The sequence below is a fragment of the Vipera ursinii genome (genome assembly GCF_947247035.1).
Source record: "Vipera ursinii genome assembly, chromosome: 6".
NCBI classification, from domain to species: Eukaryota; Metazoa; Chordata; class Lepidosauria; order Squamata; family Viperidae; genus Vipera; species Vipera ursinii.
Genome location: NC_139515.1, coordinates 81,726,661 through 81,747,824, shown reverse-complemented (window position 1 = coordinate 81,747,824; position 21,164 = coordinate 81,726,661). Strand labels below are relative to the sequence as shown.

The 21,164-nt window shown below is 42.5% G+C and overlaps 1 protein-coding gene across 2 annotated transcripts in view; it reads right to left on the bottom strand.

The window, feature by feature from the left end:
- SOX5 (SRY-box transcription factor 5) overlaps positions 1 to 21,164 on the bottom strand; it is a gene marked incomplete at its 5' end in the record, with an annotated part of 496,539 nt that overhangs the window by 81,731 nt on the left and 393,644 nt on the right. For both annotated transcript variants that reach the window (XM_083365302.1, XM_083365301.1), the window contains one exon: positions 15,799 to 15,945. In XM_083365302.1, the coding sequence (XP_083221428.1) occupies positions 15,799 to 15,945 (147 nt within the window). The remainder of the gene's footprint in view (positions 1 to 15,798; positions 15,946 to 21,164) is intronic.

Genomic DNA, 21,164 nt, shown 5'->3' with positions numbered 1-21,164 from the left:
CTTTCTAAGGGACTCAGGGCCATTCCTTCTCTCAGCCCACCCATCTCACAGGCTTGTTCATGGGGCAAAAATAGGAGGAAGGAGGACGTATGCTGTGGAACCCTTTGTGCTCTTTCAGCTTCATTACCTCCTTGCATTCCTTATATGTTATCTAGTTGGGTAATGAAATGTCTGCAAGAAGAGCACCAAGGACCCCAGAATTCAACCCTGAGCTACAAATATTGCCCTCTGTAGCAGGCCCTCTCTTATCTGAGGCAGCCTGTTAGATATTGGAACACTACTATCATGTCACCCCTAATCCTTTTTTTTTCATTAAACTAGACCAGCGGTAGGCAACCTCGGCTCTTTTATGACTCATGGACTTCAACTCCCAGAATTCCTGAGCCAGCCATGCTGAGGAGAAAGGGAGACGTTTACATGCTGGCCATGCTGGCTCAGGAATTCTGGGAGTTGAAGTCCACGAGTCATAAAAGAGCCAAGGTTGCCTACCCCTGAACTAGACATACCCAATTCCTTCAACTGTTTTTCATATGTTTTAGCATCCAGTCCCCCAATCATATGTTCCTTGAGCTCCTAAACGAAAGGCAACATATAATTCTACTTCAATAAAGAAATAAGGGTTGATCCATTGTCGAGCTTACTAAATTGATCTTGTTTGCAGTTACTCAATAATTTTCAAGCATTTCCTTTTTTGGAATAAAAAAGGAAGGCAGAGTTAGCTGGAGATGTCTGTTCGATCGTTATACTAAAAGCGCTGCATTTGATCAATTCTGAGGCACCATTAAGAGGGAACAAATGGCCCATTATTTAATTTTCTTGATAAATCACAAAGGCCACCATATGTGTTTTTTTGTCTACCTGAGTACCAAAATGTATTAGATCGTCAGTGACCACAAATTAGAACTTAAGTAAAAATGAGCTTTTTTCCTAATTTAGGACAAATTTTCTGCAGAACTTCAATCAACATTTTGAAAATTACAACCATTTAAGAGTCTTGCTTTCAGATTGAGCATGAACTGATCTTTTTTTTTCCCTTTAAGGGCTGACTGGGGAGAAACATTAGCCTAACCTAAATTTCCAATTGATGACTTTTATAAGTAAATTCCAAAGAAAGTGACTAACCATTGAACTCAACAGTGTCGTCTTTCATTTTATGATTTCCCCATCCGATTGCAATCCTTTCCAAGAATGTTGACAACATTCAATCTTATGAACATTGCCCCTCCCCAACACGCAAATATTCCAGATAACTTCCACACAAAAAAAATGTCGCTTGATTTTAAAACTCAAACAAACCAAAACACCACACTTGGAATACTGCACCCTGTTCTGGTCATCACAATATAAAAAAAGATGTTGAGACTCTGGAAAGAGTGCAAAGAAGAACAACAAGAATGATTAGGGAGCTGGTGGCTAAAACATACAAAGAATGGGTACAAGAATTAGGTATGTCTAGTCCAGGGGTAGGCAACCTCAGCTCTTTTATGACTGGTGGACTTCAACTCCCAGAATCCCTGAGCCAGCAGGGCTCAGCTTGGAAACCTCCCCTCAGCATGGTTGGCTCAGGAATTCTGGGAGTTGAAGTCCATGAGTCCTAAAAGAGCCAAGGTTGCCTACCTCTGGTCTAGTCTAATGAAAAGAAGGACTAGGGGAGACATGATAGCAGTGTCCCAATAATTGAGGGATTTCTACAAAGATGAGGGGATCAAACTAATTTCCTAAAGGTGAGAGTAATCAACCAATGGAATAAATTGTCTTCAGAAGCTGTGGATGCCCCATCACTGGAGGCTTTCAAGAAAAGACTGGACAGCCACTTGTCTGAAATGGTGTAGGGTCTCCTGGTCAAGCAGGGGGTTGGACTAGAAGACCTCCAAGGTCCCTTCCAACTCTATTATTCTATGTTCTAAAAAAACCAAATTCCTTTTCAGTTTGGAAAGAGTTAAAATAATTGGCAGCACAGAAACAACCGCAAGGCCATTGGTTTTGTTTCAAAATTTTTGTTCTCCTACACTTACACTTTTATGGGCCAGACAAAAAATTTTGGCCAGCTGGATACCACAACACTATTTGCCATTCTAATAGCCATAAAAATTGTGAGGGTTTGGCTTGATGTCCAATACATATACATGCTATAAAATGATAATTCTTTGCTATTAGCTTTTTGCATACAGTTTTGATGCTCGGGTTTTTTTTCCTCTCTGTGTCATTCTTCGACTCTAGGACAAACTAACACTCTTGGTTCTATATCCAGAAACCTGAGAGAAGTTGGACTTCAGGTTATCAATTGCCAGGAAAATCAGGAGATCCAGACAGTTCAAATGGGTATGAAGATTTATTGTAAGCTTAAGCTCTCTACAAGAATCCGAACTACTAAAAGCCAAAGGAAATTGGCAGTAGATGAGAGTAGAAGGAAATGAAGGTGGTCTGGACTTAGATCTCATATGGGCGCGAAGAGACTCATGACTGATGACACGTTTGATGCCTCCCTCCGGCTCAGCCTGGTTATCTATTACACACATTTTCTCAACCCTCTCTGCCTTCTAGCTGAGCTGGATTACAATTCCCATCAGCACCATCTACAGGATGCCCATTTATTAAATATGATAATTTGAGAAAAGTTAGAATTTTACCGGCACGTTCAGTCAGGATTGGGCCAAATAAAAGACTGATAAACATTTATTCTATTTTAAAACACTAATTAATTAATGCCATCTTACACACAAAGACATTCTCCCTTTCCACTCAAAATGGTGTTCGAGGCAGCAGATGGTAATAAACTATAGATACCAGCAGAATAATTATGAATATAAATTCTGCTGGGTTCGGTTAAAAACACATTTAACAACACATTCTTTTTTGTTTTTGAAGCTACCAACTTTTCTTCTCAGTTTATACAACGGTGATTACAGCTTGTGCAGTTAAGGTGTAAAACGGGGAGAAAGGAAACCCAAGTTAGTCTCCATTTGAATATAGGACATCAGAGATTAAAATCAATTCCAAGCGCCTGCTGACTTGAGTTCCAATGGTTAAGGTGTGTTGTGATTCAGGGTCAGCCTGTGGGTTCGGCAGTTGAGTCGGATGACTCAGAGGAGGAGGGGGGTGTTGAAGACCTTGCTGAGGGGGTTGAAGATCTTGCTGATGAGAGCCCTCAGCCAGGCCCACTTGGTCACCACGGAGACCCAGCTGTGTGAGCCAGACAGCGTGGATGAAGATGACCCACAGCTGGCCCTGTTCAAGGATGCCCGATGCAGGAGGCAATCAATTAGGAGTAAACAGAGGAAGGCAATGGGGCTCCTCGGAAGGAGGCAGAGAGAAGCCACGCCCTGAACTCTATATAAGGGGAATGTGTGGGAGGGCTGGTTTGCTGAAGGCAACCGCTTGGATAGTTCGTGTTTCTTAAAGCTCCTGTTTCTTGGTTTGTCTTGTTCCGTTTGTTTTTGTAGCAATAAATTTGGCAGGCGTAATTCCAGCCTCTTGCCTTCTTGTAAAAGGGGTTGTCCCTGCCTTTTCTGCAGGGCCAGTAGCAGGCTGGTACAGAACAAGGTGATATATAGCAATCACAGCAAACCATCACAATAAACCTGTCCTTGTCCTGGATCTACGTTACTCAGTCTCCATTATTTCAAACCCTAACCCTAATCCATAGGACATACAACAATTGAGTTGAAAGGAACCTTGAAAGTCTTCTAGTTCAACCCCTTGCTCAAGCAGGAAATTCTGTAATATCATTCCAGGATCTTCTTGAAAACTTTTAGTGATGGAGCACCCAGAACATCTGGAGGCAGGTTGTTCCACTGGTTAATTGTTCCTACTGCAAGGATTTTTTTTCCCCCTCAGTTCCGAGTCGGATCTCTCTTTAATGATCTTCCACCCGTTTGTCCTGCCCTTGGATGCTTTGGAGAATAGGTCGACCCACTCTTCTCTGTGACAGGCCCTCAAGTATCGGAAGGGAAGAAGGAGGCTGTGCTCTACTTTGTCAAGTCTAAGTAAACTAGATTCAGAGCATGTCCCTTATCCACTAATTCAATCCTTTTGTTAAAGAAGACAATCAGGTCAAAATCCAACTGATGGAGATTTTAAAGCCCGTTCCCATTTTGACTTATAACTTGAAAGTTTGAGATAACGAGACAATAAAAGTTTGCCCTTTGCTGAAAGATAACCTCAGGCAGCATTGGAAAGCTTCTTGCCCTCAATTACCATCACCTTTTACGCCTAGCTGGTTGGTGCTGCTTGCAGCTGGTCTGAACCTCCATTTGCGGTCCTCCTTGCAACTCCCAAGTATTGTTGTTGAGAACAATAGTTGAGAATCATCATCATCATCAACAACAAACGATTCAGACCATCCGTTGCCATGGATTTGAACAAAGCTGTGTCTTGGGCAAAAGACGCAGGATCATAATAAGGTTAAAAAGGAAGCAACTAAGAACTGGGGACTCTTGCTAATATTTCACACCGAACGGTTTCTTTCTCCCCCACTGCCCTGCAAAGGCTTCAGACAAGGCACACGTGCCTTGTCAAGTATAGAGAGATATTTAGCTAATATCACAAGCTGTGTCAAAAATTCACGGGAGACCAGAAAGACCTTGAGAGAGGAAAACTACACAAGGCTTAACCATGTTGCACATGGATAAAGGCTGCACATTTTTATTTGAGGTTAAAAGATAAGAAAGGGAAGCACTGCGTGGTGCCTGACAAGACAAATGGTATATTGGATGTTCCTGTTCTGCATGGTATGACCTCAAGCTTATTAATCTTAGTTGGAGAGAACATATACGTGGTAGTTCTCCACTTACGACCACAATTGACTCCCAAATTTCTGCTGCTAAGTGAGACTTTCTTAAGGGAGTTGTGTCCCATTTTATGCCCTTTCTTGTGAATTATGGCAGTTGTTAAGACAATGACATGGTCGTTAAATGAATCTGCCTTCCCTGTTGCTTTTGCTTGTCAGAAAGTTGCAAAACGGGATCACGTGAACCCGGGACACTGCAACCGTCATAAATACGAGTCAGTTGCCAAGTATCTGGAATTTGATCACATGACCGTGGGCATACTGCAACCAGCATGGCTGGTTCAGGAATTCGGGGAGTTGAAGTCCATGAGTCATAAAAGAGCCGAGTTGGCACTGAACAAGAGGGATTTACAATCACTCTTGGTATAACCACTTTGTACAACCACTAAACAAACTGTTGTAAGTCGAGGACTACCTGTATAGCTAGCATGGTTCTCTCACTTTCCATGGACCCATCTTTTTTTGATGCCGGTAAGCAGTTGGCCTACCGTAGTGGCCAAAATTGTAGAAACCTTTTGGGAAAAGGTGTATTTTTGAGGTTTAATGGCTAATAACACCACTTTTTTCTGGAGTAGTACCATAAAAGTATATATCAATGGAAAGATAATTTAATCAAGAATATAATGCAACACAGTCCATTCAATTATCTGTACTGTATTCTATGAAAAGTTATTGCCAAGTAACCAGAAAAAGGAAGCACAACTTGCTTAGGTTGATATGAGTTAGCTTTCCTTCATCTGATTGTAGCCAGAGAGCCAATCGGGGGTCACCTTGCTTTGGCAATGAGCCAATCAGACCACAGTAGGATTCAGTTATTGATGTCATGTATTGAAGCTGAGAGGAGGACATTTGTCAGTGTGTTATGCGGTCACTATCAAGTTGGTTGGGTTTTTTTGTGTTCTTTCATTAGTGAGCTTGTAAAACGTGATAAAATTAAAGTAATGGTGCAAAGAGTTGACTGGTTGCCCAGAAAGTGATGTGAAATAGTATTATTAAGTGAACAAGGTATAAAGAAATTAGAAGAAAAAATGTTGGAAACTTAACCAAAGGTGGCATTTCTACTGTACACTTTTCCCAAAAGGTTTCCACAATTGGAAGTTTTAAAGAAGAGACTGGACAGCCATTTGCCTGAAATGGTATAGGGTTTCCTGCCTGAGCAGGGGGTTGGACTAGATGACCTCCAAGGTCCCTTCCAACTTATTATTATTATTATTATTAATACAGTGGGATTCTAATCTTGCTCGTTAACCTTCCCGGTCCATAAGATAGGGCGTTTGACTTCCAAAATCCTCACAATGGCTCTAAACATAGCTTTGAAGCACTGAGTTTCCCACAGGGATCATTGAACAAAGCAATCCAGAGTTTTACTTGAGGAACAAATGATGAGGCTAAATTATCCTACTAGATGAATCCCCAATTTTCTGGGGCTGGCTGTATTGCTGGAAAAGACGGAAGGAAATTGAAGACTGTGATTAGCAGCAAGGTGGATGGACTCAGTGATAGTGGCAATGAATGCACTTTTGAGAGACATAGATAGATCTTCATGGAGAAAATCTATGTGGCCTCTGAGAGCTAAAACTAACTTGATGCCACGTAAGCAAAGAGGTTTCTTAAAATCCCTGGCATGTTTCTTTCGGTGTGTAGAATCCCCTGCATAAAATCCCCTTTGGTATAAATTTACAAGCCACAAAGTCCATGCCTACCATCACTCTAAAGAGGCAGAGTCCAGCAATTTCAGATTTAGGAGTTCACGGAGTCCAATTTCACCACTTAAGATGGGCGAATACATTCTTGCCCCAGGAACTCTCTTTGTCTAAAGAATGTCTGTTCTGTCATACATCCAGAGCGCACTGGACGGCAGGACTCAGCTGACTTTGATTGATCTCGAAATCGCTACGTGAGTAGCTGAACTGAAGACTACGAGGAGATCCCAGAACTGCAATCTAGAGATGTGCTAGGAAAAGACACTGTGAGTTGCAACTCAAGCTCAACTCCAAGGATGTTACCTTTACATACACGGACACTGTACAGATGAATTATAATTATGAGTGAAAGATCAGAGCTTACCACCACTGTTTTTTTTTTATTGAAAAGTTTTAAAAAATATACAATTTTCCTTTAAGAAACCCCCCTTCCCCCTCCCTCCTCCCCTCCCTACCTCCCCCTATCTCCCCCCCTCCCCCTCTCCCTCCTCCCTCCCCTGCCTCCCCCCCTCTACTTCCCCTCCTCCCCCCCCTCCCCCCCCCTCCGACTTCCCAGAGCAAAATACAAGGTATATATCTAAAAAGCAATCATAAACAATCATATACTAACAATTATAAACTCTAAGATCCATCACTCTCTAGCTTATATAGAGTAAACCAATCCTTAACAATACTAAATATATATAAAAAACTAAAATAAAAGAAAACTAGCATCATTCCCATCTATGTTCTTCCACATTTCCCTATTACCTAAACATATTCTCATTTACACATCACAAACACCTATCCCTATTAACCTCTCTAGCCAAAATAGACTATAATAGATAGTTCTTACACAAATTAACCCGCATTAACCCACAAAACTTTCTTCCTCTTCCTCTGTAATAAATTGTCCATTAATTCCAAATTAAAGATTCTGTTACCATACATATCATCCCAAAACTTTTAAAAACACAACTACCACTTGTCTATAAGTATATTGTGGAAGTTCCATAGATTTCTGCTGGTCTTATTTTTTTTGTCTTTTTTGAGCGTTTTAAGGCAGCACGCGTCACCCTCTGTTCTCTAATATCATCCAAAAGAGTTGCAGCTTGAACTCCTCCTGTACCCTTCTCGTCTATCAGTCCATCTTCATCCTCTTGATGTTCTCCTTCTCCAGATCCCTCTGCAGCTTCCAGAAGTGTTGATGGGGTTACATTTAAAACATTGTTGTAAAAGTCATGCGCTTGCTTCACATTACCCAAACAGTACCTTTTGCCATCATACATGAAGCTCAGCCCAGCTGGGATCTCCCACCTGAACCTTATATCCCTTTGCTTGAGCTCTTGCACAAGAAAAATAAAATCCTTCCTTCTCTTTAAAATCTTTGGAGGAATTTCTTTTAGAACCAAAACTTCTTGACCAGCAATCACAACTTTGGTATCATAGGCAGCTTGTATAACTTCATCTCTAACTTCCCTTTTTACAAAATAAACCACCACATCTCTAGGCAACTTTCTCTGTTTAGCAATCCACGAATTCACACGAAACACTTTGTCCATACCTTGTTTTATTTCAGATGCTGGATGATTCAATACCCCCTCAAAAGCCTCAGAAACCAGCTGCTTTAAATCTTCCTTAATATTCTCTTTTAGGCCTCTAATTCTCACAGCAAACTGCATCTGGTAAAATTGGGCCAAACTCTGTTCACTATCCATTTTGTCTTTTAAATCTTCAATTTCCAAAACTTTTGCTTCTAATATAGCATTCTTTTGAGTCAAGTCTTGCACTTGATCATCCAGCACCTCCACACATTTAGCAACTTTATGCACTGAGGACAAAATGTCTGCCTTCATCTCTCTAAGTTTCTGTTCCATCCTTTCTTCCATTCTCTGCTCCAATTTCTCCAATTTCTCCTCCATCTGTGCAAATTTAGCACCCATTGACTCCAGAATTAACTGGGTATGTTTTTCAAGATCCTTCGAAGTCAGTACATCAGGAGAATGCAACGCCTGCAGTAATGATTGTTGTTGCACCGGAGAATTTCCAGCACTCCGAAAAGTTCTAGGGGGAGGTTTAGCCGCCATCTTTTACTTACAATTGTGACGCACTTTCACTTTAAGTTTTAAGCAAAGTCCATCAAGCTTGAGAGTAAAATAAAATAATCTTCTTCATCTCTTCATCTTTCCCTCTTGTACTGCTCTGCCTGCTCTTTTCCTTTCATAGTCTCTCCTTCAAGCAGGGATGGTCGCAGACGCCTGGCTCTGCTCCATAAAGTCTGGAGCAGAGACGCTAGCCAGCTGGGAGCAGCCCAGGCTACGGGGGAGTTCAATCCTTCAGCCGCCCAAGCTCCAAGCTCAGGCGGCCCCGGAGAACTCAACCCCCACCTGGGGGCTCACCCCCTCCTCTTCTCCCGAGGAGGGGGCTTCAAATTCGCCCGAACAGCTGATCGGCGCTGTTTCGGGCGAAAAATCACACAGCTGAGCTGCGGGCAGCCCCGGAAGGCTGTCTCCGGCGCTGCGGAGCCACCGGAAGTCCCTTACCACCACTGTTTTGGCCAATGGCTACAGATGGAAGCCCTGATCTTTCTCACCGTCGTGGGCAGCCTTCTGAGTCCTCTTTTTTAGCTTTTTTTCAACATGCCAGGCCACTATCTTCAGAAACCCTGGCAAGCTTTATTTCAATGTCATTATTATCTTGCTGAAAGCTGAAAAATGGTGTATAGATGGGTGAGGAACTGTCTGTAGAGATTCTCAATCATCCAGGTCACAGTTGTCCCAAAGGTGCTTTTTTCCAAACCGCGACTGGACTTTCTTGGGGGTGGTGGTGGTTTCCTTTGAAAATGTTTCACTTCTCATCCCAGAAGCTTCTTCAGTTCAACTGAAGAACTGGAATGGGAGAAACTTCTTGGATGAGAAGCAAAACATTTTCAAAGAAAAAAACAAAACAAGAAAATCCACTTGCCTTAAAAAAAAAAACACCCTTTGGGGCAGGGTGAGGAAGGATTCTCTCCTTACTGAATTCTCGGGACAACCACTTGGCCAGGGAGATGAGGCTGCAAGTGACCAGCTCCAGATATCTACTGAGTTCCTTAGTTGAGAGGACCTTTTGGCCTAGTTCAGGGGTAGGCAATCTTGGCTCTTTGATGACTCGTGGACTTCAACTCCCAGAATTCCTGAGCCAACATTGCTCAGCATGGCTGGCTCAGGAATTCTGGGAGCTGAAGTCCACGAGTCATCAAAGAGCCAAGGTTGCCTATCCCTGGTGCACTTCCATGGATCTCATTCCCTTTTACCCCACTTTGCATGAGGAGGGATACATGGAACATAGATTAATAGAATTGGAAGGGACCTTGGAGGTCTCCCTAGTTCAGGGGTAGGCAACCTCGGCTCTTTTATGACTCATGGACTTCAACTCCCAGAATTCCTGAGCCAGCCATGCTGAGGGGAAAGGGAGAGGTTACCATGCTGGCCATGCTGGCTCAGGAATTCTGGGAGTTGAAGTCCACGAGTCATAAAAGAGCCAAGGTTGCCTACCCCTGGCCTAGGCCAGTGTGCCTGGCTGAGGAATTCTGGGAGTTGAAGACCACAAGTCATAAAAGGGCCATGTTTGAAGACCCCTGGCTTATACGGTCCATGCTGGGTGAGGAATTCTGGGAGTTGAAGTCCACAAGTCACAAAAGGGCCATGTTTGAAGACCTCTGGCTTATATGGTCCATGCTGGCTGAGGAATTCTGGGAGTTGAAGTCCATAAAAGAGCCGAGGTTGCCTACCCCTGCCCTAGTTCAATCCCCTGCTTGAGCAGGAGATCCTAGACCACTTCCGTCTCTTTTTGAAAGCCTCCAGCGAGGGAGCACCCACAATTTCTGAAGGCAAGCTGTTCCCTTGGTTGATTGCTCTCCCCATTAGGAAACTTCTCCTTAGTTCCTTGGTTAACACTTATACTTAGTTAATACACTGCTGGTTAGTTAGCTCCTCAGTTAACACTGTACGCTGCGATTTAGCTCAAAGCTCAGAATGGCTCTCGGCCAACTCCACAGGAAGATCAGAGGATATCTCCCATCTCTCCTTCTTCCCTTTCGTGTGTGTGTTTGTGTGTGTTGTGTCTGTGCGTGTGTGTGTGTGTGTGTGTAGGACCGACCAAATGACAGACATGTCTGTCATACGCCATTACCATTAGAAGAGAATCTTGTTCTTTTATTACATCTGAACTCTGCCAGATTTCACAGCAGGAATGCTAAGTGAAATCAATGTCTTGGGTTTCCAGCCTTAGCTTTGAGGTCACAGACACTCTATCATTTCTCCGTATTATCTCCTTGCTTCGCCCTCCCCTCCTCTTTCTCTCAACCTCCGACTGGCACACAGCAGATTGAAAACAGCATGAATCAGAGGGACCGTGCTGCACAATTTTACAGCCGTTTGGAGGGCCCCCTTCATTCAAACACACACACACACACACACAAACATGCATGCCACTCTTCTCTGCCTTCTCTTTGCAGCTTAATTCTACGACAGTCCCTTGACCGGACTGAAACTGGAGGGTACAAAAAGAGGGATAGATTTTCCTCCTTCCCCCCCACCCTCCCACAGAAAGGAAAAGGAGAGAAAGAGGAAAGACTACAACGTATTTCTAGTAACTGTGAGTGGGGGTGGGGACACACGCATCCTTTCTGTTCACAGGTAGGCATTAGAGTTATTGTGAATGTTATCAAGTCAATACTGTAATCCCCAAATCCCCCAAATAAGTAATACGACATGGTTTATTTTTTCTTTCTTTCTTTCTTTCTTTCTTTCTTTCTTTCTTTCTTTCTTTCTTTCTTTCTTTCTTTCTTTCATGGGCAACTAGGCCACAGGTCTGCAACCCCCGGCTCCGGAGCCGCATGCGGCTCTTTCAGCCGTCTCCTGCGGCTCCCAGTCTTCTGCCATGTGCAGTCCAAAAAACAAAAAAGTGGGACTGAAAAAGTTCAACCAATCAATTCAAATATGCAGGGTAGGTGCGTATCTCGCCTTGGCTCCACTCTTCAGCATGTACGCGCATGCGCACACAGTTTTTGCGGCTCCCAGTTTTTCCTTTTGTGAGGGAACCGGTTCTGAGTGGCTCTTTCACTGTTTCAGGTTGCTGACCCCTGACCTAGTCCAAGTATTTGGATGGGCAGAGGATTTTTTTTCCTAGCAAAGTTTGGTGGAACTTACTGGATCTCTCAGTATCTGCTAGCTGTAAGATGGAAAGGGATCTTTAGGAGAGTCTGTCTGAGAAGAACATATCCCCTCGCCTGAGTCAGGGTCTTACCTGAGTTGCCTCTCCTTATTTTCTACACCAAATTCTAGATAGATGTATGCGTGTATGTTTATGTATGTATGTATGTATGTATGTATGTGTGTGTGTGTGTATGTTTATGTATGTATGTTGTCTCCCTCTCTTGTGTCCACAGGACATGGTTAAAAAGACAAGATGGAGATTAAAGCTGCAGAGACATGATATGTATAAAAATGGGCAGGGATTTATTTGTATCAGTATTGTTGTTATCCTGATTTTTCCTGTGGAGGCTACTAACTCCATCCATCCATCCATCCATCCTTTCTTTCTTCATCCATCCATCCACCATCCATCCATTCTTCATCTCCATCCATCCATCCGTCATCATCCATCCATCCTCCATCTTCATGTATCCATCCATTCTCCATCATCCATCCATCCATCTGTCATCATCCATCCATCCATCCATCATTCATCCATCATCCTCCCATCCATCCATCCATTCTTCATTCATTCATCCATCATCCTCCCATCCATCCATCATCCATCCATCCATCCACCATCCATCCATTCTTCATCTCCCATCCATCCGTCATCATCCATCCATCCTCCATCTTCATGTATCTATCCATTCTCCATCATCCATCCATCCATCTGTCATCATCCATCCATCCATCCATCCATCATTCATCCATCCATCCATCCTTCATTCATTCATCCATCATCCTCCCATCCATCCATCATCCATCCATCCATCCATCCATTCTTTCTTCATCCATCCATCCTCTATCCTCCATCCATCCATCCTTCATCACCATCCATCCATCCATCCATCCATCCGTCATCATCCATCCATCATCCATCATCCATCCATTCTTTCTTCATCCATCCATCCTCCATCCTCCATCCATTCATTCATCTCCATCCATCCATCCATCCATCCATCTGTCATCATCCATCCATCCTCCATCATCTAGCCATCCATCACCCTTCCATCCATCCATCCATCCATCCATCATTCATTCACCCATCATCCTCCCATCCCTCCATCATCTCTCCATCCTCCATCCATCCTCCATCCATCCATCCATCCATCCATCCATCCATCCATCCATTCATCTCACTGACTGTCTGTCTTATATCCCAAGGCCAACCGTAGAGCAAACATCTTTCATGGATTGACTCCGTATTTTTGCCCAATACAGAAAATAGATATAAGCAGCTTCTCTCCCAGGGGGCTATACTGAGAGACACTTGCTAAGAGGAAGGAAGTCAGCTAGGATTAGTCCTTTCTCAGAACAAATACTGTAAATGTTCACATATGAAAGATGCCCTTTTTTTCCCACACACAAAAGCTATTGCAGAGGTAGCAATATGAAGTCCTAGACAAAGGTTGCTCCTTCTTTGCAACACTTCTTGAACTGATCATGGAAACGCGTGCCATCATTTTCACATGGTCATTCCACCAAATATAGATAGTGGTCATTAAATGAAACAGAGACTGGGCTTATGAACTTATGTCAGCTTTCTTTTGCTTTACAGTCCTGCAAAGGTTGTCTATATTTATTTTATTTTATTTATTTATTTTAATTCCATTTATATCCCGCCCTTCTCCGAAGACTCAGGGCGGCTTACAAGCTTAGCAGTAGCCTTCATTCTATGTATATGCCTGCTTATTATTAGGGCTTTTGCCCCCCCCAGCGGCATTATTACAAAGTCAGCTTATTGCCCCCAACAATCTGGGTCCTCATTTTACCTACCTGGGAAGGATGGAAGGCTGAGTCAACCTTGAGCCTGGTGGGATGCGAACCTGCACTAATTGCAGGCAGCTGGTGTTACTTAAGGAGGCATTAGCCCACTGCTCCACCAAGGCTCATTTATAAGAATTTCTTGCAAAGTTACTGTGTCATCATCATGGTAACTGCAAACAGTCACTAAATGAGGCAGTCCCTAAATAAGAACTATCCGCATGTCAAAATGTAAGTTGGTTCTGAAGACAGCCCTGGGCTGCTGCAAATGGATTATATTTCTTATGGAAACAAATACATCTAGAACCACCTCTTTCTTACCTGATACTCGTTTTTGAAAATGTATGTCTAGATATTAAATTATCTGAACCCAAACACACCATAACAAAACTCTAACGTCTGCACACTCTTATTGATTCACTCTGCACACATTTTTTTTTAAAAAAAGCAAATTCATTTCGACCTGTCCAGTATCACTTTGCAAATATTTTGTTTAAGATTCATGTGGAAATCGGTATGCGCTTCTAGTTCCAATTTCTTTTTTTGAGTCTCTCTGTGTATGTGTGTATGCATACATCCACTCACAGATGTAGTTTTCTATATTGTTCTTTTGTCCCCAGTTTTCCTAAATCATTCAGCCTGTCTAGTTAATTGGTAATAATCTTATCCCGAAGAAGAAAAATGGAGGAATAAAATCCTGTTTTTCAGAAACCCAAAAGGCTATAATACGGGGGGGGGGGGGAAGCAAACAGTTGTTCTATCCCAGAAGTGTGAATTAAATTAAATTGAATTAAACTGGCATTAAGTTACAGGAAGATACATTTTAGTAGAACATCAGGGGGGAACATCTGGAGGATAAGAGCAGCTTGACCTTACTAATTACCTGAAGGCTATTAAGGTCTATTTTGATAGAAGACAAAAAGTAGACTTGAAGAATTATCCATATTGAATGCTTTAATTCTGGATTTCAGGAACAAAGCAGATGCTAAATAAGTGAGTTTATAAACCTTGCTTCAACTGCAGTGATGTAGGGAATCCTTACAATGCAAAATCCATATTGTTTTTGTGCAAACAGAAGTTGCAATAGGTGTTTTAGTGATTTCTAATAACTGCTATTCTACTGGTGTCAGGTGCCACCTCATGCTTGCTTGTATTTCACCAGTATTCAGTGACAGACTGCCATGAACTCTGGGGTAGGGGGAAATGTAATAGGGAAGGCTTGGGGAAAATGAAAGTAAGTGCTGTATCTCCTCAAGAAGCTGCTTCAGGGTCATCTGGAACAAGAGCTGCATACCAAACTATGCCTAGACTGTCCATTATGAAAACATTGCCCGAACCCCATTGGTTGCTTGGGGGTAGGTGGAGGAAAGTAGCAAAGGGAGGTTGACCTTAGGGATTTTGGCCTGCGATTCTCAGTTCTGGCTTTGCATTACTGCAATACACTAGCCTTCTAATAAAAGTATTCTTTCTCAACAAATAGAGCTAAGGATCATTTATATTTAGGAGTTTAAGCTATGGCAGGTCTGACAACCGGTATTCAAAGCCATTTTCTTTCAATAGCCATAACCTTTCCATTCATCCTGAATTATAGAATAGAATAGAATAGAATAGAATAGAATAGAATAGAATAGAATAGAATAGAATAGAATAGAATAGAATAGAATAGAATAGAATAGAATAGAATAGAATAGAATAGAATAGAAAATATGGAATGAAATAGAATAGAATAGAATAGAATAGAATAGAATAGAATAGAATAGAATAGAATAGAATAGAATAGAATAGAATAGAATAGAAAATATGGAATGAAATAGAATAGAATAGAATAGAATAGAATAGAATAGAATAGAATAGAATAGAATAGAATAGAATAGAATAGAAAATATGGAATGAAATAGAATAGAATAGAATAGAATAGAATAGAATAGAATAGAATAGAATAGAATAGAATAGAATAGAATAGAATAGAATAGAATAGAATAGAATAGAATAGAATAGAATAGAATGCTTTATCGGCAAAGTGTGATTGGACAAACAAGGAATTTGTCTCTGGTGCATAAGCTGTCAGTGTACATACAAACAACAAGGTAATATAATCATAAGATACCAATAGGAGAAGGTAGTAGAACAGATGAGAAGGATAATAGCAATACAGCCATACTGCATGGGTAAGTCTCGTTAGACATAAGACTAAGACATAAGTCTTATAAAACCTTATAAGACACAAGACCTGATTTATTTTCATCTATAGCGTGGGAAAATCCCATTCATATGCAACAGGTACTTTACAACAGAGCCAGGCAGGTGAATCTTAAAGGATTACCTTGGTTTTGGGTGGTGGGCTGGTTGCGATCTTGTCAGTGTGAATATTGGTCGGCGATACTGCTGCACCGATGTTGCTTTGGGGAATGCCGGATATCTTTCCACCAGGAGATACTTGCATGGCTGCAAGTTGTGCAGCATATAATTGCTGCAAGACAACAACAGAAGCGGATCAGACAGAGAAGCTATCCCAGTTCAAAAATTCTCCCCTGAACCAACCCCCACTTTTAAAACAAAGGTAGTCCTCAACTTACAACCATTCGTTTAACGACTGTTCAAAGCCATGACAGCCCTGAAAAAAGTGACTTTTGACTGGTCCCTGCACTTACGACTGTCATGACAATCATGTGGTCACATGATAGGAATCCAGGTTGTTGGAAACTGGCATGTATTTACAACATTGGAGCAGCCCAGGGTCATGTGAATGCCATCTGCAACCTTCCCAGGAGGCCTTCAATAGACAAAATCAATGAGGGAAACAAGTTTCACTAAATGACTGTAGCCAAAATGGCAGTAAAATAGGGCATAACTCACTTAGTGACCACATTGCTTAGTGATCAAAGTTCCAGTCCCAATTGTGGTTGTACGTTGAGGACTACCTCTATACTACTAGATCAGGGATGGGGAAATATGGCCCCTTCATGACTTGTGGACTTCAACTCCCAGAATTCCTGAGACAGCCAGCTAGAGATACAGATCTGGCTGGCTCAGGAATTCTGGGAGTTGAAGTCCACAAGTCATGAAAGGGCCATGTTTCTCCACCTCTGTACTAGACAGAGACAGATCTGGCTGGCTCAGGAATTCTGGGAGTTGAAGTCCACAAGTCATGAAAGGGCCATGTTTCTCCACCTCTGTGCTAGACAGAGACAGATCTGGCTGGCTCAGGAATTCTGGGAGTTGAAGGTGCAAGATCGCAAGGTGCAATTTTTTTATTATAATTAGCTGTACAGAGGAAGAAGAAAACTGAAGGAAAGCTTACTGGGAAGGGGTGAAAAAATTCTTTATTTGCTGATGTTTATTTAGGCATTTCAGATACCGATATCCCTTCCTTTTATCCATATGGAACCATAAGGCAGTTGAAAAGCACAACAAAAACAACAGATGAGACAAACAAACAAACACAAACGACAATGTGAAGAAGCAGCACCCAAGAAAAACTGAAAAATAAAACTACATTCAGCATTAACTGAAATCTTGGTTTTTGCCTTTTGGGGTAATTATAGAGGAGCAGCTGCAATATTCAGATTATAGCGTAACTGGTGAGGCTCACCAGACCTTCTAGAGCAGACATGTCAAACACAAGGCCCGGGGGCCAGATCTGGCCCGCGAAGTGGTTTCATGTGGCCCGCGAAGCCATCCTGGAAACAGTGAGGGAACGGCCCCCACTGCCTTGGCCCTGGCCCAGAGACCCTCCTTCTGCCAGAGACCCTCAGATCTGTCCCACTCCTGCCCAGGCCCCCATAGGCACCCTTGATGCGAACGATGCAGAGCTGGCCACGCCCACCCAGTAAGCCATACGCACTCTAGCCACGCCCACCCAGTAGGCCATGCCCACCAAGGCCACACCCACCCGGCCCCCTGTGGGCAACCGCAATGCTGATGCGGCCCTCAATGAAATTGAGTTTGACACCCCAGTTCTAGAGAATTCTAGAGAATTCTGCATTAAGCCATCGAGAAAAGGGTGCATTAATTTTTTCTGGAGAAATTCCATGGTACCGAGAAAAGAGAATATTTGTAGCTCGGGGTGAACTGTGGGGTCCTTTGTGCTCTCTGAGCTTGGTTTTTCTTGCAGACATTTCAATACCAAACTCGGTAACATCATCATTTATTTATTTATTTTATTTAATTGAATTTCTATACCGCCCTTCTCCCGAAGGACTCAGGGCGGTGAACAGGGCATATAAATAGAAGTACAAAAGTTAAAAAGGATTAAATTGTTGCCCAAATTAAAACAATCAAAATATAAAAAACATTAAAACCCTAACATTCCCCCATCAGGCCAGGCCAGCTTGTTCGAATAAATGGGTCTTTAACCCGCGCCGGAAGGAGCGAAGATCCGGTGCCATCCGGAGCTCAACCGGCAGTTGATTCCATAAAGCCGGGGCGCCCACAGAGAAGGCCCTCCCCCTGGGGGCCACCAGCCGGCATTCTCTGACCGGAGGCACCCTGAGGAGGCCCTCTCTGTGGGAACGCACAGGGCGGAGGGGAGTCGACGCCGGCAGCAGGTGGTCCCCGAGGTATTCCGGACCCATGCCATGTAAGGACTTAAAAACCATCACCAAGACCTTGAACCTCACCCGGAAGACAACTGGTAACTAATGCAGCTCACGGAGCAAAGGTGTAACATGGGAGTACCGGGAAACTCCCAAGACAACTCTCGCGGCCGCATTCTGTACCAGTTGGAGCCTCCGAGTGGTCTTCAAGGGAAGCCCCATGTAAAGAGCATTGCAATAGTCAAGACGAGAGGTCACGAGCGCATGAGTGACCGTACACAGGGCATCCCGGTCCAGTGCTAGTGAGTGAGTAGGGTTTGCTTCCCCTACTCCCTTACCAGAATTGATGATGTTACCTAGTTTGGTATTGAAATGTCTGTAAGAAAACCACCAAACTTACAGGGAACCAAAGACCCCACAAATTCCATGGTCTCTTCCTACTATTGAAAAGAGCCTATGTTAAATGGACTCCAGAAGATGGTAGAGGACAGAAAGGCCTGGAGGAACATTGTCCATAGGGTTGCGATGGGTCGGACACGACTTCGTAGCTAACAACAACAACAACAACATGTTGCACAGCCATCCAGTGCCCTGGGAATATGAAGGAGGACCACTAAAGGGAAGACAGATTCACTTAACAACTGTGTTCCTAACTTAACGATTGCAGTGATTCACTTAATAACTGTGGCAAGGAAGGTCGTAAAATGGGGCAAAATTCACTTAACAAATGTCTCGCTTAATGGAAATTTGGGACTCAGTTGCGGTCATATGTTAAGGACTACTGTACTTGAAAATTGGTTAAGCCAAACATGCTATGTTTGGACTTTTCCTACTAATTCTAGAGTAGGCATCCAATAGTCCCACTGGGAATCACTCGGTATTCTTAATTTCATTCCATTTCCTTTGTAAGGTCAATTACTTTTCCAAAGCTGCCTTGTTAGTTAATGTAAAAATCATAATTTGCAGAGACTTTTTGATGTTTTAAGCCCTTCCATTTGCAAAATCGTAACTCTTGCGAGCAGCGGTCTTCTGCATACTGATCTGGAAGTACAACTCTCTGCAAATGGCAGCCACGTGCATAGAAAGTTGGGGGGAGGTTTTGCTCACATATTTTAAAACTGAAACTCGGTTGAGATGAGAGGGGGCAGAAATTATAGCTGGGTGCTAAAATGTGCTAAAGCTTAATGATTAAATACTTAAAGCAACATCAATATTTAGTTCAGCTTCCACCCACTTGGAAACCTTTTTAATATGGCTAATCCTGTTTTGCAGGATGGCCCACTATATGTCAGGCGCAAAAGACCAGGTTCACACTTGAAGGTCCGATTAAATTAATTTATTGCTAAAAAGTCTATGCATAAGAATCTTCTCAACTACAGACAGCTCCTGCTTACAGTTAGATAACAGGTTCAATGGAATTCAAGGGGGATTGGACTTAGTTTATGGCCACGCAGGGATTCTAGGCTGGTCCCTCTTTTAACTCTGACTCCAGGCTCTGCCACTCCTTCTCTATTTGTCTGAAACGTTACAGAGTTTCCTGCCTGAGCAGGGGGTTGGACTAAAAGATCTCGAAGGATCCTTCCAACTCTGCTATTCTGTTACATTCTCACATCATGGGATGGTGTTTAGCCCAGTGAAAATTGCACACCCTGCAACTGGAATGCAACTTCATTCAGAGAAAGTTATGGAACCTCCTGAAACAGACTGTCCAATCACCGACAAAACTTCCATCTTCTCATTTATTTATTAGATTTTTATCTGGCTCTTCTTACTTTATAATTAACTCAAGGCAGCCAACATACATAATACTTCCTCCTTTTATTTCCCCCATGAAAACCATCCTGTAAGGCAGGGGTCTTCAAACTTGGCCCTTTTATGAATTGTGGAGGGCTGGCTGAGGAATTCTGGGAGTTGAAGTCCACAATTCATAAAAGGGCCAAGTTTGAAGACCCCTGCTATAAGGTAAGTTTGGCTGAGAGAAAGAGAGAGTAACAGCTGCAAAAAAAAAGATTGTAAAACCTGCTTAATGAACACTATGACTTATGATGACCAAAATTTCAGCCTCAGTGATGGTCATAAGTCAAGGACTGCCTGTCAGTAAGTGCACAAACACCACACTCTCTCTATAGAACATTTGATTCCTGAAAGAAATATCAAAACAAATTCAGAAAGAAAGAAAGAAAGAAAGAAAGAAAGAAAGAAAGAAAGAAAGAAAGAAAGAAAGAAAGAAAGAAAGAAAGAAAAATAAAAAAACACGCCCCTTATTCTCTTCCAAAGGAAATCTCAAAAATAAATGTTCTTAGATCAAAGTGAACTGGATTTAAAAAAAAAAGTTACTGAAGAGTCTCTGTGCCCAGCACTAATAGGAGATGCTAAGAAGCCAACCTGAAGCTCTCAGCAAATAAACGAGATGTTGTTCTAAAGTAAGGAAGCACCCCTGCATGATCTGTGAGCTGCATTTTTAACAGCACATTGAATCAGAAAGAAAGGAGATGGTGTGAATGAATCCTAAACTCAGTGCTTTTTTTGTAAAAGAAAAAGGTGCCGGAACATGTCACACATGTCATACAATCCACCTTGCCTACCTTACAAGGTTCCATCCAAAAAAGGTGCCGGAACTCCGTTCTGAGCATTCTATGACACAAAAAGCCCTGCCTAAAGTGATTAAAAATATTAATTAATTCAAAAAAGAAAACCAACAACCACCAAACCAGCCTCTTATATCATGGCTCATTTACAGTGAGGCAGAACAATGCGCACAATACATAAAATTTTACAGGGGTGGATTATTCAGGAGGACGTTGTGAGCAACTGCTTCAAGCTAGATCCACGCACTTTCTTAAGATGCATCTTCTTGCCTGCTGGAGAAATACATAGCAACAGTCCTTCGTCAAGTTGCTGCTACTTGGGGGAAGTGTAGGCCAAGGTAAAGGAGAAGGTAGACATTGCATGGCAACGGATGCATACAAAAATGAAATATATGCCAACCCTGTGCATTAGGTCATTATTTCAAGGAGAAAAGGGTCGACAAAATTAGGCACCTCTGCTGAAGATACTACCTATTGTAATGCTAAGTAATACTGGGCTACGTGTGATAATAAAGGGAGCAAGGACAAACATGCATCAACACCGTGCCCAATATTAAAATTCTGCA